General features: G+C 41.2%; 3 protein-coding genes across 4 annotated transcripts in view; 2 read left to right on the top strand and 1 right to left on the bottom strand.

The window, feature by feature from the left end:
- spidr (scaffold protein involved in DNA repair) overlaps positions 1-802 on the top strand; it is a 35,730-nt gene extending 34,928 nt beyond the window's left edge. For both annotated transcript variants that reach the window (XM_080034838.1, XM_080034837.1), the window contains exon 20: positions 250-802. In XM_080034838.1, coding sequence (XP_079890964.1) covers positions 250-369 — 120 coding nt within the window. In that variant the 3' untranslated portion in view covers positions 370-802. The remainder of the gene's footprint in view (positions 1-249) is intronic.
- Positions 803-900: 98 nt separating this feature from the next.
- On the bottom strand, positions 901-2,329 carry cebpd (CCAAT enhancer binding protein delta). The gene has a single exon (XM_080034839.1). The coding sequence runs from the start codon at positions 2,118-2,120 to the stop codon at positions 1,221-1,223; it is 900 nt and encodes a 299-aa protein (XP_079890965.1). The 5' UTR covers positions 2,121-2,329; the 3' UTR covers positions 901-1,220.
- Positions 2,330-5,169: 2,840 nt separating this feature from the next.
- mcm4 (minichromosome maintenance complex component 4) lies at positions 5,170-15,700 on the top strand. The gene is made up of 17 exons (XM_080034878.1): positions 5,170-5,226; positions 6,342-6,416; positions 6,602-6,760; positions 7,325-7,488; positions 7,660-7,767; positions 7,862-7,957; positions 8,150-8,245; positions 9,174-9,312; positions 9,534-9,754; positions 9,932-10,052; positions 10,463-10,722; positions 12,514-12,879; positions 13,326-13,453; positions 13,626-13,833; positions 13,960-14,188; positions 14,517-14,650; positions 15,067-15,700. Exons 2-17 carry the CDS (start codon positions 6,356-6,358, stop codon positions 15,160-15,162), a joined length of 2,586 nt encoding a protein of 861 aa, XP_079891004.1. The 5' UTR covers positions 5,170-5,226; positions 6,342-6,355; the 3' UTR covers positions 15,163-15,700.
- The last annotated feature ends 843 nt before the right edge of the window (positions 15,701-16,543 follow it).

Genomic DNA, 16,543 nt, shown 5'->3' with positions numbered 1-16,543 from the left:
CAGTGTTATTTCAGTGTAAATTGCAGTTGTGGGCATTAATGCTCTTTATCGTTCGAAAAGTAGTATATTGATGTATTAACAGAAATCCTACAATGTGCAACAGTCATGACCTCAAGTGCACTCAAATATTCCTGCAACATCATCAGTTAAAAAAAAAAAAGAAGATGTTTGCCTTCAATTTTCACATGCAGAAATGCATTTTTTTATACTGTAGTTGCTTAAACATATAGTAAATAAAGTGGGTTTCAGTTCCCAGGTTACGATGTGGAGAATGTCCTGGGGAAAGAGGTGGGCCCCCTCGCTGTTTACGTCCGAGTCGTCACCAGGAAACCTGCCCTCTACATCGGTCTGGAAGAGATCTGCCTCTGACGCCGTCAGGGCAAGTAGCTAACGATATCAATCCTCAGCTGGCTCCAAGGATCTGCTCACTAGGCCTTGGGCAGAGCCAGTTTAGCCCCCCTCCCACTCATCCCTCCCTCCCTCTGAAGGCCTCCCTGACAGCTTGAGGCTGCGCCAAAGTGAATGAGCGACAAGAAGACAAGGTCTTGTTTGTGTTAATGATACGTGATCCTGTGGACCAGGAGTTGACAGCCCAAGGGTAGAGCAGTGGCATGCATTCTGTCAAAGCAGCCCACGTGGTTCATCAACTGCGATGGGACTTTTTGAACAGGACTTTTGGTTGTCAACTTGTATTTTTAAAGTGGCCTAAAATATATTGATATATATTTGCAACTCATCTACCTCTGTATTTAAAATGACTGACGCTGTCAATAAAAGCCATTTTTGCTGATTTTACTTTCTATTTCCTGTTGCACTTCCCGACTTCTTGCAAGCGCACCCGTCCTTCAACATGACTTGACCAATATATGCAAAGACTACTCACAGACCAGGGTGTTTCTGCACAGTTTCAGTAATTTTATTATAGATTCCATAAACAAATGTTTTCAAGGTTTTATACAAACTATATAAAAGATCATGCTCTGGGTCTTATACAAAGTTTGGAATTATAAAACATGTACCATGTCAGATATAATAACCATGTAAATGCAGTGGTAAAATAATTTAATACAGAAATAAATCCCACAAAATATGGCAGCAACATCATATTTTCCAGTGCCATTATGGTAAGCTTAAAAAACATCTGGTACAGATGGTATAAACAAAAAAAATGTCTCTTGAGGTATGTCTCCTAACACTCAGTTCATAGGATAGTGAATTTGTCACCGACTTGCTGCACTCGAGGAACTCGTGAAGGGGGAGTTGGGTATCTGCTTGAAGAAATCTCTGAGCCCCGAGAGCTCTCTGGTTAACTGATCGATGGTTTTATGAAGCCTATCGTTTTCGGAGCCCAGTTCCATCATCTTCTGTTGCATGTCCAAGTTGCGCATCTTTGCCTTGTCCCTGCTTTTCCTCACTGCAATGTTATTCCTCTCTCGCCTCTGTCGGTACTCCATGCTGTACCTGTCAACCTTCTTTCCCTTTTCCCTCCCGATCTTCCGCGGGGAGGACTTGGCCGAGCTCGCGTTGGAGACGGGCTCCGGGGTGGTGGGGGGAGTCGGCTGGCCCGTGGGGAGGCTCACGGAGGTCTGGGCGCACGTCTCGATCTGCGAGGGCAAGGACGAGGACATGTCGCTGTCACTCCAGTCGGACTCCTGCTTGATGGGCGCGTTAAAGGACCCTTTCTCCATCCCGCTGTCCGCTCTCCTCTCCGGCGTGTACGGGGCTGACAGCTGGTGCATGGTGCCCGAAAGCGACGGCGGTGGAACGGAGCTCTGCAAGGTGTACAGATCTGCCTTCTCCTGCTTCACGGTGTTGAACAGGTCGAGGAAGAGCTCGTCGTTGCATAGCTCCAGGTTGGGCACGGCCGTCATGGACTCGATGTATTGGCTGAAGTCGATGGCGCTCTCGTCGTCGTACATGGCCGGGGCGGTGCTCAGCTCCACCATGGTGCTGTCCTCTCCCGCGCCGCCGCCACTGTCGCTCCTGCTGCCCGGCTTGCAGACCCCCTGCTGCGGGCCGCCCAGCTTGTTGCACTCGTAGAAGTTAGCAGGCTCCATCGCCCAACTCATGTTGCATCGTGGAGACACGCAATGAGAATCCAGGCTGTATATGTCACACATGAACCCTGGCGACTAGTCCACGTGGGTTTTAGGAAGGAAATAAACTTGTCAAAAAGTGTAATGTTGTTGTGACAGCGCCTCGCCCACAGTCAACCTGCTGCGGTTTCACTTCCTCAGCACGCGCCTTTCTTTTTCTTATTTAATATTTGGCGTTTATCCCTGGGTGTTGCCTGTCAGAATCCTATGATCGACAAACACTCAATACACGTCTTGACACTTCTCTGAGGAATCTTTATTTTCGCGGAGTGTTTTGTATCGTCTCCCCGCTGACGTCACACGCGCCGCCCTCTCACGAGCCAGTCAAGTGAAAACAGGGGTCACGTGGTGCCCGTTAACTTCCCATTTGGGGAGAGGGGGGGCGTGTCGCTCGTGCCACCCACTTTTTACTACGATTGTATGAATGGTTCATAGTTGTTTACATGCTGTAGGCTCTGGAGGGTTTTGAGCTTTAGTTTGATGTGTCCACCACAAGGCATGCGAATGTTTTCAGATCATTTACTTAGGCTACGTTAAAATAGAAATAATACACAGGTACAAATAGCCTGGTCCATTAGAAGTAAAAATACTGTACGCCTATTTAAAAAATAGAGAAGAAAAGTGAAAATGCACAAGTTATATAAGCAAGATTACTCATAATGCAGAATGTTCCCTGTGTGTTGCATTCTTTTATTGTTGGACCATTAGCCTACTTTAATGTAGATCATTATAATTCCTTTATATATGGTTGGGTATGGTTGAGTCTAATCTGAAAACAAAACAGAATATTTTATAAACTGATCACCTGTTTTTTTTTTCGTAAAATCTACAGTCGTGAATTAAATGTTGAGTAGGCCTACAAGTACTTCACAATTGTACAAGTGGTCAAATATGCAAAATAGTTTAAGGAAAAACAGAGTTGCAGTGGAGGAAAAACTATCCACATACCCCCATCTTTTAGGCTGTTGTTACTGCATCAAGTACACATTCATAAACTATTAAAGTAAGCCCTATCATGTAGCCTACGTCATTCATAACGATAGGTGTTGATTCATAAAGGAGAAATTAAGTAGCCTAATTAAAAATATAAGTGTGCATGACAACAGTATGAGCCAGTATACAAAATCTACTAGTCTTACTCTAATAACTTCATAATAATAATATCATATTAATATCTGTACTATGTATTAAGAGTTAATATTTCACTATTTAAATAAATTCTAGTTTCTGCTATAACTTGATTTAGTAATTTTTCACATCTGAATGCTTATACATGAGGTTTAAATGTGTTATTGGTCAACAGGCCTATAAACAGCTGTCCCAAAAGTATTCCTCTGTATAAAAATAACGTGTGGTATAAGAGGTGTTGCTGTGGAGGGAAGACCACCAAAAACAATGGGCAACCCCACCCCCCATATTACATTCATAACTCAAAATGGCCAGCAGGACTCTCGTGCAGATGTTCTTCATGTGGACACCTTCCCACTCAGTTAAGTATGTGTATGTTAAATATGATTAATTGACTGAAAGGCAATACATTCTTGTCCTGTTTGTTTTTTGTGCCAAAATCTTTTTGGTATCAGCTTCTCGAGTGTTAGGATGTGTAGCTTTTTCTTTGTCATTTAAGACAGTAAGTTCAACGTGTTTGGAATGCTTGGAATGATAAAAACTAGCAACTTGTAACAATAGGAAGTACAAACAAACAAATGCATGCAGGCAATTTGCCTAATGTTCACACACACAGCACATATTTACGGAGGTTCACAAACCGGACACACATATAAACGATGATTAAAAGCCTCAAACATAAGCAGACCTATGAGCATGACACTGAGCATACAGGAAGGAATAATTGTATGATTAATAAGTGTCTATAGAGGTGGTGTATTATATGTTGAACTGTCTGTTTTACTACACTACACTAATTGGCTATATTCATCATGAAAACCCTTATTTACCTATTGTCTTCACAAGTTATTAACATAATACTTATATATCAATACTATTTGATTATACAGAAACCTACATAAATAAATGGATGAGTATATGATGACCTGTAGGTGACTGATGACTGATTAAGGTGATGAACCAAATTTCGGCTGATTATCTCTCACAAATCTTATCTTTAAAGAGCCTCCTTAAAGAACAAATGTACTGTCACTTCTCGGAAACACTCTTGTGTTTTTCCCAGTAGGAAGTGAGCTGTACTTTTCCTCTGCCTGAGCCCTTTTTGATATGGAGATTGCCCCGCATGGTGGTCAATGAACGTACCTGCAGGTTTAAAGGCACATTCGATCAAGTAAATGTACTTAGAGTTAGCCACATAGATTTGTATCACCAATTAAATTGAATACATTTTAGGTTGAATTTCCTCAATTTGTCATGTTGCAACAAAGGTATGATTGAGTGCACTACTCAGTGCCTACTATTTAGAGCTTTGATCACTTCCGGGGACATATTTCTCTACTGTTCTTCTGTGCACTGAAATAACACTGGAATTTAATTATTTCCAGTAAAATCAAACACCCGTGTCTTCCTGGAAAGTTTCGTACATAATAAAATGTATCTATAATGACCAATTGGAACTTACTGTCTTGTCCATAGGTCTTGTCTCGTGAAATTAGTTTGATCTTTATTCGCTTATTTACATATGTGTAGGAAATTATTTATTTCATAATCTCACGTGTTTGTTCTCAATTGTTTTGGTATCTGCACTTCTTTTTATCGTTAAATTTGTATTATTATTTTATTTGTTAATTTTTGAACGGTTTCAGACAACACAGTGGGAAAAATACTTTTAGGCTGGCACAAACCAAATAGACCCGGGGTATAAGTGAAAATGAGCCTACACATAGGCAAAGGCAAATAGTATTTTAAATACAACACAGAGAAAATAATGTAGGTTTAGTTGTATTGTAAACAATCCGTTTTATTTATAAAGATATTTATATGTGTGTACTTAAGGTTGTAAGGAGCGAAACTCAATATGAACACCCCTCTTCAGTGAAGGAATCGGCCGGAAAGAGCACCGTGATCCTGGCCTGCTATTGGTCCAAAGTTCCCCGCGAAAATTACGTCACCCGCAGTTTCGCGCCAGATTTGCAGCAGTCGCACGTACACACAAGAAGAGGTAAGAATAAACTTATTTTGCTTAACTCTTTTCCTAATAATGTATCGATTGTTTTCATTCGATCAAAGTGTCACGCATTAAACACGTTTATTCGATTGGATACCCCTTTATTTTAAATTGCACGCTCACTTTTTAAGTGTCAACCCGGCCCAAACGCTGCACGTTAGTTTCAGCTTATTGTTTCCTCTGCAGCCACATGTGAAATGGTGGCGAAGCAACTGTTCATTGACTAAAAGTCTTCAATGACAGTAACTGAATCACAATGTTAAGTCATGTAACAGCGTTACACCTAAAGAAGTATTATACTGATTCTGAAGTTAATTTCATGATGCTTCTACATGTATAGAGAGGCAGTATATCAACGTCGTCGAATGTCCAATGGATGCTAGATAACTTTGAAATTGTGCTTGTATGTAGTTTAAACCGTTGCTTTAAATTACAGACAAACACAAATATAAAGATATTACAGTGTATTGTATAATGTGCATGTAAAATGTTAATCTTACTGGTATCAAAGTGCGGTCCATTTTCAGCATATAATCAGAAAAATCACAGGCTCAACTCTTATTGGAAATAAAACAATAATTCCAACTCTAAAGGACACACTTTAGCATCACAGCTCTTTAATTTGACAATTCAATTGACACATTTATTAAACATGTCTGATGTTGTCAGGTATATGATTACATTACATCTAGCAGATGGTGGGAGTACGAAAGTGGACTAAAAGGCATATATGACCCCCCCCCCTCCCCTCTCTCTCTCCACCCCCCCCCCCCCCCCATTTTTACATGTATGCATCCCTGCTAGGCAGAGTGTAACAAACAGAACAATAACCTATTAAACAAAATGACAAGGATGACAGGAAAACTACGAACAGTAAGACTCTTAGGCAATCGCTGCTGTGTCAAACAAAAATGTCCTAAAACAATTCATTACATCCACCTGCAAACATCAGCCTTAAAAAAAATATAAATCAGACTAATTGAAGTGGATATCATCCTCCTTATGGCCACCAAACAAACACAATCAAACATACCTACCTGACTTAACACCTTTACTTGCAGTAATATTGTTGCACACGTTCTTGACCAGAATCCATTTGTTTTTTTTAGATATCTCAGCAAAAATGTCTTCCCCAACGTCAACACCTGGCCGCAAACGAGAGAGGATCACCAACCCATCCACACGTACGTTCACGTCTTTTTCTCTCAGTTTCCTAAATGAAATGAAACAGTCTGTTCAACAGCTCCTTTTGAACTCCAACTGCTGTGACACTGAGATGTCCACATGATTGTAAGTGGTGTGTGTGTGTCCTGTGTTTGTGTGTGTATATACTGTCATTAACTTGTCTTTGTGTCCTGTGTATCCTCAGCCAGCAGTGAGGGTCCCACCTCTCCTCCGTCTCAGCGGCGCAGAGGCCTGGACTCCTCCACCGGAGACTTAATGCCGATGCCCAACTCCCCGGCCACCGACGTGCTCAGTCCAGCAGCACCCCAGGACACCTCTCTTTTCTCCAGCCCGCGTCCCTCAGGTACTAACTACACTCAGTGAGACAAATTTAAACCACATTTTTTAAGTGTTGCAAGAATGAAACGGACACATTTTTCCTCTGATGATCATAACTGACCTGTGACAGCAAGCAAGACATAAAGCAATCAGTGAAATACCAGGCCATTTTTTTTTATAATGCTATCATTAAATGCCTTTGCTTAGCATCCAATTTCCCGGGACAAATTGATTTAAGGCAAGCAGACCGGAACAATCAGTGTTTATGAATTTTACTAAATCGAAATTTACTTTGCTTCAGCATTGTCGTTACCATTATTAATCTTACATAGTCACATATGAATAATGCAATAACTTCATTGGGATGCATCCTGCGGTTTTTACTCTCTTCCAAAACAAATGCGCACACACCACCGGCACAAGCTAGAAAAGATCTTTAGGACAGCAGGTGCTGGAGTTGTAAAAACCCTGCCACTTTTTTCAAAAGGTGCCGGTAGGATCAACTGAGTTGTTTTATCCAATGGAAATGATGGGATCTTCTTGGCTGTGACATGCATAAATTAATTCCAGTTTCCTTTTTTTCTAAAAGTCCAACCCAATGAAGTGGACATGAGCTCCCCTCTGATGTACGGGACCCCCAGCTCCAGGGTTGAAGGGACCCCACGCAGCGCAGTGCGAGGCACCCCAGCCAGACAGCGCCCTGATCTGGGGTCAGTCAGGAAGGCACCACAAGTGGATCTTCACTCTGAGCCGGTCAGTGGAAGAGTCCAGAATATTCTGAGATTTATTTTTAAATTGTGTTAGTTATTTATTGTAATTGCATGATCCAGAATAAAATGATTAACATGAAACCTGTCACAATGAAGTTAATAAAGTTGACAGAACTTCAAACAACAGTAGTTTACACTTCACGTTTTTTCGCAGCCAAGTAACGATGGTGCCGGCGCTGCAGGCAGTGAGCAGAACGCTGGCCAGAGGCTGGTGATCTGGGGGACTGATGTCAACGTTGGGACCTGCAAGGAGAAGTTTCAGGTATTAAATCTTGACATTTTAGCCTCAATAAGATATCCCCTTTTCTAATTGCAGATGGGTCCATTGTCAACACTTTGCTTCATTTCGCTTTCAGAGATTCCTGCAGAGGTTCATTGACCCAACTTCCACTGAAGATGAGAACGCTGGTTTGGACCTGAATGAACCTTTGTACATGCAGAAGCTGGAAGAGGTAAGTGAATGTGGTCTGTTGCTGTGAGTGTTCGGTGGTACTGTTAAGGTGATCTATACTTCAGATGAATTCAGACTTGTACTACGTGATCTGTATTATACAGCAAATAAGGGGGGGGGGAGAACACACCCCAAAGGAAATCTCAGATAAAAGTCTGTGTGGCTCCTAAATATTAACATTTCTGTCCCACAGATCAGTGTTGTTGGGGATCCAGTGCTGAGTGTAAATTGTCGACATATTCAGGCCTTTGATGCAGAACTTTACAGACAGCTCATCTGCTACCCACAGGTAATGTCCCTTCTGTTTAGAATACTTTATTTGTATTACCTCATGTGCATTATGAAGAATGTTTTGCTGAAATCATTACCTGCGCTACTGTTACATTGTTCTATCCATGTTTTTTTAAAGCGGTTAATCAATCTTAACTTAAAGGGACTCTTACCGATTCTGCAATTGAGAATTACAGCACTATCATATTGCATGCTCACACATCTGACTGAGGGAGAAGAGAAAGGAAACTTACTAAACAGGCTCTCTGGTCGACTGACGTCATGGCCCTAACTGACTGCTATCCACACTGAACAAAACACATCTTAACACACTGTAAGAAATAACAACACTGTAACTTATGAACGTTGGGGCCTTTTCTACAATGGTCGCTACTCGCTACTGTCTGCCGTGGAATCAAAACAAACCCTCTAGTTGAGAATGCGCAATACAGAAGCAGACGGCAAACAGACAGGTCTGTCGGCCAATCAAATCGTTCGGTCCGAATAATATCATCGGTTGAAGTTTTCACAAAATATTATGAGATTGAAATCATTGTTTGTTTTTACTCCTGGTGGGTCTGTCTTGCATTTTAGAGTGTCATTACCTTATTAATACCATTTTAAAGGTAAGGGTAGCTTTAAGGTATTTAAGTTTGAATAAATGATAAACTTAACAAGAAAAGTGCTTAAAAAGATATTGGTAAGAAATCAGATTTTAAGAAATTATACTATAATTCAGGCATGACTGACCTCACAAAACAAGACTGAGATAATTTAATAACAAGCTGTACAGTCCGAAATGCATTAGGAATTGACTGTTGGTTTTTGTGTCACATTTGATCAGCAGGATGTTCTAAGCATCTTTTTGCTGTTCTTAAAGTTTAAACAAAACGTTATCTAGTGGCTGTTTATTAATGCTAATAATGTATTTTTTGTTCAATTTTCAGGAGGTCATCCCAACCTTCGACATGGCAGTCAATGAGCTGTTCTTTGAGCGTTTCCCAGACTCCATCCTGGAGTACCAGATCCAAGTCCGCCCCTACAACGCCTTGAAAACCAGAAACATGCGGAGCCTGAACCCAGAAGGTGTGTGTGTGTGTGTGTGTGTGTGTGGATTCATTGATCCAGCACATGTCACAGAATGCATTCTAATTATCACACTTATTAGGGAGTACCACACCAATACGTTCCAAGCCATATTTAGTGTGGGATTTTTGTGAACCGTCTTTCCTGGATTTGAATAAAATGTGAGGTATCGACTTGGTGCCTAAAGCTGCTGTGTGCCTTCTGTGGTTTTTCCTCCACAGACATCGATCAGCTGATCACCATCAGCGGCATGGTGATCCGCACCTCGCAGCTGATCCCAGAGATGCAGGAGGCGTTCTTCCAGTGCCAGGTGTGCGCCTTCAGCACCCGCGTGGAGGTGGATCGCGGGCGTATCGCTGAGCCGGCTGTTTGTCGCAACTGCAACACCACCCACAGCCTGTCGCTCGTTCACAATCGCTCAGTCTTCTCAGACAAACAGATGGTAAGGGTTAGGTGATGGGAGGTTGAGGGCTTGGTTAACGTGACCAGACTGCTTACAGGCAAACGACACTTAATCTGGGAAATATTTCAAGTGGTAATTAGTAGCATCATGTAACCGTATGAGGTCATGACATCTGTTCATTTACCGATCTGTTTTTTTTTTTTTTCTTCTTCTCAGGTCAAAATTCAAGAGTCTCCTGAAGACATGCCGGCCGGTCAGACGCCTCACACAACGGTTGTCTACGCTCATAACGACCTGGTGGACAAGGTGCAGCCAGGAGACCGCATAAACATCACCGGTGAGATTCCTACATCGGCTCAGTGTTTTCATCATTGATAATAATGTATTTTTTTTTCTTTTTTTCTAATATCAATCGTTTGGTCAGCAAAATACCACAAAATAGTCAAATTGACCATCACAATATTCCAGAGCCAAAGGTGATTTTAGCTCAAAACAATCGATGAATGTGATAACATTTTGAAAACATTTAAAAAACATTCATATTTTCTGAAGAAAAAAAAATCTAGAAAATCTACAATTCCTCACACTTTGGAAGTAGAATTGTTTGATGTTTTACTTTTAACACCTATAAAAGCTGTTCGCAATCAATGTTTTGCCAAGCAGCCAATAGTTTCAACACCAATCTCCTCTCTAGTGTATGTTACAAAGACCCATCGTTCCTTACCGCTTCCCTATGGCCCCTTGCAGGTGTGTACAGAGCGGTCCCCATGCGCGTCAACCCTCGTCAGAACAACGTGAAGGCCGTGTACAAGACTCACATCGACGCCATCCACTTCCGTAAGACGGACGAGAAGCGGCTGCACGGTATGGACCAGGAGGCCGACCAGAAGCTCTTCACAGAGGACCGAGTGCAGACGCTGAAGGAGCTGGCAGCCAAGCCCGACGTCTACGAACGCCTCTCCTCTGCCCTCGCCCCAAGTATCTACGAGCACGAAGACATCAAAAAGGTGTGTCCCTGCGTTCCAAATCGCATACACTTTCTCTTTTCTATTTTACATACTACATCTGACCATACAAATAATCTAGTTAGCTTACAGTAGACAATCAATTGGGACATACTTTTACTTATTCATTTCATCAGAACATTGCGCCTTGATCTTGCCTCTTGCTTTTATATCCGTCGCATCCCCGGTTGTTTTCATACGGAGGGTTGTAGGTCAGAAACGCCCAAATAGCATGCTGATTTCAACACTAAAAATCTTGGCCGGATGTGCTAGACATCAGGTTATTTTTAAGCATAGTAAATCTGACGAGAAGAATTGGGACATCCTAAATATTTTTTCTACCATACTAAATAGCAGAACGTATGGGTATTGGAACGCAGCCTGTGTGTCAAAGTGAATTGATGCAAGCCCAAAATAGCTACAACTCAGTCTATGCATGTGTGCTAGTTTCAGACTTTTTTTTACACCAGACATTTTGACTGTTCATATTAAAATAAAGAATTACTGCATTGCATTTCGGTGAGCTTATCCCGAGTTGCTGATATTGGTAATGCTGGCGCACTGGGCACGCCTTACAGTATCACTTGATGGAACTGAGCCATTTTGAATGAAAACTCTTGGACATAGTAAGAGGAGAGGCGAGTATAATTAAAATAAAACTGATTACATCCGGCACTTTATATAATATTTTTAGGGCTGTCAAAAATTTAAAAAATTTATCTAATTAATTACAGGCTCTGTGATTAATTAATCTAAATTAATCGCATACTTATATGACACTTTTATGCCTGTTTATAAACAACTGTAGGCCTAAAGGCTACCGTTCGTCTCTCTCTCTCTCGCGCGCGCGCCGTCTCTCGTAACTTCTGTCTCTTCCCCTCAGCCAGGCTTCTACATTAAATACATTTAGGAACTAGGCTACTAGCGCTGAAAAAAAACGCTAAAAAAGGCTAAATGACGCACGCACACACACACACACACACACACACACACACAGGAGGAAAAAAGACAGGCATATGCTAGGAAGAGTGAGAGGGGGCTGGTGTCCGTTTAGACGATCGCAACTAGCAAAAAGTGAGACACGGCGGAGAATAACATAAGACGTATTCCTACCTTCATGCTTATTTGCCCGGAGCAGCCCATAACACATCCATAGAGCCCTCTCTGCTTCTTTCTTTACTCTTTAATCCCGTGCGGGTCGTGTCCGCAAGATACAGGTGCAGCTCCGCTATTGTTTCACCTCTTTTGCACCGGGTCAAAGGGCAATATAGAAGTGCGATTAATCTACGTTAATTTTTTTAATCGCGTTAATTTTTCTGTGATTAATTAATTGAAATTAAGTCGTTAATTTGACAGCCCTAAATATTTTATGTTTTTAAAGCCTTCATTAAATTTACTTGGAGTATGCAACTTGTTAATTTCCCTAAAACAGTCTGGGCAAGGCAGCACTCCTGTGGTTGGATTTTTTCCCCTTCAATTGAATAAAAAAAATATTAACGGCCTACCAAAAAGCTGACTCGTTCATATTCTCATTATAAAGGACACATCATGCAATCAACAAGAGAACAGTTGTCTCTGTTCACCTTTTCAGAATATCCACAAAACAAAGAGGAAAACAAATACGATAAACACGTTCTTTTTCTAACATTAACATTTCAAATTGTCTATATGTTTGTTTTGTTTTTTCACACTGTACTTGTTTGGAATGATTGAATGAAGTTTGATAAATGAAAGACATAGGGTATTGTTATTGCAGTCTCATGTGTTTTTAATTCCCCTCTCTGTTGGTCCCAGGGCATTTTGCTGCAGCTGTTCGGTGGCACCCGTAAGGACTTCAGTCAGACGGGCCGGGGGAACTTCCGCGCCGAGGTCAACATCCTGCTGTGCGGCGACCCGGGCACCAGTAAGTCCCAGCTGCTGCAGTACGTCTTCAACCTGGTGCCCCGCGGCCAGTACACCTCTGGGAAGGGCTCCAGCGCCGTGGGGCTCACCGCCTACGTCATGAAGGACCCCGAGACCCGGCAGCTGGTGCTGCAGACCGGAGCCCTGGTGCTCAGCGACAACGGCATCTGCTGCATCGACGAGTTCGACAAGATGAGCGACAGCACACGCTCTGTGCTCCACGAGGTCATGGAGCAGCAGACCCTCTCCATCGCCAAGGTGTGTGTTGGAGATGTTTTTTTTTGTTCTTTTTTTAAGAACCGTATAAGCAGATTTGTAATGACTTTAAATGCAAACCACTGCAGGTTAATAGGGTACAATGAAACCCTAAACTTTGCCAGAGGGTTGGTAACTTTAAAACAATTGTTTTTTTTTGTATTACAATTTTTTCAGAAAAGTAAATTTGCATCTTTAAAAAAAACTAAAATCTAGATGTTGGATAAGGCCAGTTATGTCAGTCTCTATTCCATTTTTACTACATGTGTCCCAGGGGTTTTACATAACTTCCTTTTTGTCAAATTAGCCAAAAATCTCAAACTTGACCAGTGCTTGAAAGTGCCTGCAGCGTCTTGCCTGAAGACTTAAGTCAAACATGTTTTATTTACTTACAAATGGAAATTAGTTGGTGTTTCACAATTTTTCAATATTATTTTCTATGTCTGCAGGCTGGAATTATTTGCCAGCTGAACGCCCGTACCGCCGTGTTGGCCGCCGCTAACCCCATTGAATCTCAGTGGAACCCCAAAAAGACCACGATTGAGAACATTCAGCTGCCTCACACACTGCTGTCCAGGTAAATACTACCACTGTCACTGTCTGCTCAAAACGCACTGAAACACCTGATTTAAAAAAAACTTATTTTCACTGTCTTGATTACTGTTAAAATGTTGCTGAGATGATACTTTAATGGTAATTTAGGCTTAGATTTTATTTTTCAAATATTAACGCTGCCTTACTTCCACCAGATTTGACCTCATCTTCCTGATGCTGGACCCCCAGGACGAGGCTTACGACCGCAGGCTGGCCCACCATCTGGTGGCGCTGTACTACCAGAGCGAGGAGCAGATAGAGGAAGAGTATCTGGACATGTCTGTGCTGAAGGACTACATCGCATACGCACGGACATACATCACCCCACGGCTGAGTGAAGAAGCCGGCCAGGCCCTCATTGAGGTTTGTGTGATTTCTCTCTAAAGGCGTCGAATATTTGCTGCAAGGTCTGATAAAACACGTAGTTGTGTAATATTATTAATTTGATATCGGCCCATTTCACTTACCTTGCACATGTTGCTTCCTTAGGCCTATGTGGACATGAGGAAGATAGGCAGTGGGCGGGGGATGGTGTCGGCCTACCCCAGACAACTGGAGTCTCTGATCCGCTTGGCAGAGGCTCACGCCAAGGTGCGCTTCTCCGAGAAAGTGGAGACCATCGACGTGGAGGAGGCCAAGCGGCTCCACAGGGAGGCTCTCAAACAGTCGGCCACAGACCCCAGAACGGGATTCGTAGACATCTCCATTATCACTACAGGTAAGCAGAACCTTGTGGATATTTAATTGTATTAAGAATAAAAGGCTCCTGTTACATGTCAAATACTAAAAACCACCTTGTTGGTTTAATGTGACCAACAAAAGCGAAAATGACAGACATTCACTGGTTCCAGCCTTTTCTATGCAAGTATTTCGCATTGTTTTGTGATTGTAAACTGAATAGTTATGGACTGTTGATAGGTTGACTTCTTTCTGACATTTTGTAGAAAATTCACTGAATCGAAAGAATCTGCGGTTACATTTCTTGACTATAAACCCTGAGTTTACTGCCAGCTTGTGTATTTGAGTGCATTACTTTGTGATTCCAGGGATGAGTGCCACCGCACGCAAGCGCAAGGAGGAGGTCGCCTCAGCCCTGAAGAAACTGATCCAGGCCAAGGGAAAGACCCCTGCTATGAAATACCAGCAGCTGTTGGATGACCTAAGGGGACAGTCTGAAACGGTAATCTTTTTTTATGATCACTTTCAATGTGAAATCAGATGAAAAATAACTAAATTCAAATTTAAAATTGAGACATTACAATTTGTTTAAGTTATTTTTAATTTCCACTCCATTACATTGGTGTTTAATGCAGTAATGCCTCATTGGATGTTGAACAGACAGCTTTCAGAAGTGAGTGCAGTAGAAATAAAATATATTTTTTTAAATTGTGGATCTATGTTAAGCCAATTAAAAATAAATGGCTTAATGTCAGATCAATAATAAAAGGATGCAATTTACCTGAACTACAGTTTGAGTAATGCAATTAATTTCCGCTAAAGTAAATAAAAACTTTGAAAAGTATTTGATCAACTTTTCAAAATAAAAGTTTAAAAAGAATTAACCCCCACTCCCTCCTTTGTCCCTTTCGTTTCCAGGCTATCACCAAGGAGATGTTTGACGAGGCGCTCCGTGCGCTAGCCGACGACGATTACTTGACGGTCACCGGAAAGACTGTTCGTCTACTCGCCTAAACCACACCATGCAATTATGTACAGTCCTTTTTTATTAGAAATCCTATCCTGTGTTGACCTATTTTTCTTGTGCTGTAAAAAAAAATATGTTTGTATAATTGAACCACCGTATTATTTCTGGGCGTATATGATATTTGAATACTCTTGAGATACAAAAAACATGATTTAGGAATAACCACATGATTCATTCAAACTTTGATGTCTTATTGAGAATTTAAAAAAAAGAGATAAAAAAACATGTATGCATCCAGCTTATATTTATAAGTGCCAGTATTGCATTTGTTTACCTGTTTTCAAGTAATGCTCTTGCGGTTTTTGTTCTCCCTGTTACATTGTAATTGCTGAGTGTTTCTTTTTGTCTTCTTGGGATGTATACAAGCCTCTTATAATAGGTCCATGATACAAGCCAAGTTGAGTGTGTTCATGTTGTCTAAATGATCTCGGTCTAGGAGCTTGAGTACTTAATATTTCCACAGAATTGAATGATCCTTGTGGCTTGCATCGACTACTTGTTAATAAAGGGAGAAAATAAAATGTTGCTCACTGAAAATGCTTTAAAAGTTTTTTTTATTCCAGACAGTGGTTAAGTTGAATTTCATTAAATTTGTAATTCATCACATTTTGAAATGTTTAAACCAAATATATATATTTGTTTATGCCTGCACCATGTTATCAAATGGAAATATTAAAATGTCTTGGTATACACCAGGCAGTGACTAATGATTTAGTTGTCATATTTAGTACATTTAGATCGAGATTATCCTTAAAGACTTCATATGTTTGAGGAATGCAATGTGATTTAAAGATGTCATAACTCCATAAAAGCATATACAGGTCCTTCTCATATAATTAGCATATTGTGATAAAGTTCAATATTTTCTGTAATGTACTGATAAACATTAGACTTTCATATATTTTAGATTCATTACACACAACTGAAGTAGTTCAAGCCTTTTATTGTTTTAATATTGATGATTTTGGCAAAAAAGTAAAGAAAAACCAAAAATCCTTATCTCAAAAAATTAGCATATTTCATCCGACCAATAAAAGAAAAGTGTTTTTAATACAAAAAAGTCAACCTTCAAATAATTATGTTCAGTTATGCACTCAATACTTGGTCGGGAATCCTTTCGCAGAAATGATTGCTTCAATGCGGCGTGGCATGGAGGCAATCAGCCTGTGGCACTGCTGAGGTGTTATGGAGGCCCAGGATGCTTCGATAGCGGCCTTAAGCTCATCCACAGTGTTGGGTCTGGTGTCTCTTAACTTCCTCTTCACAATATCCCACAGATTCTCTATGGGGTTCAGGTCAGGAGAGTTGGCAGGCCAATTGAGCACAGTAATACTATGGTCAGTAAACCATTTACATGACATGGCACCC

This window comes from Ammodytes marinus (genome assembly GCF_949987685.1).
Source record: "Ammodytes marinus genome assembly, chromosome: 9".
In the NCBI taxonomy this organism is placed as follows: domain Eukaryota; kingdom Metazoa; phylum Chordata; class Actinopteri; order Uranoscopiformes; family Ammodytidae; genus Ammodytes; species Ammodytes marinus.
This window is presented reverse-complemented; position numbering and strand designations above follow the sequence as displayed.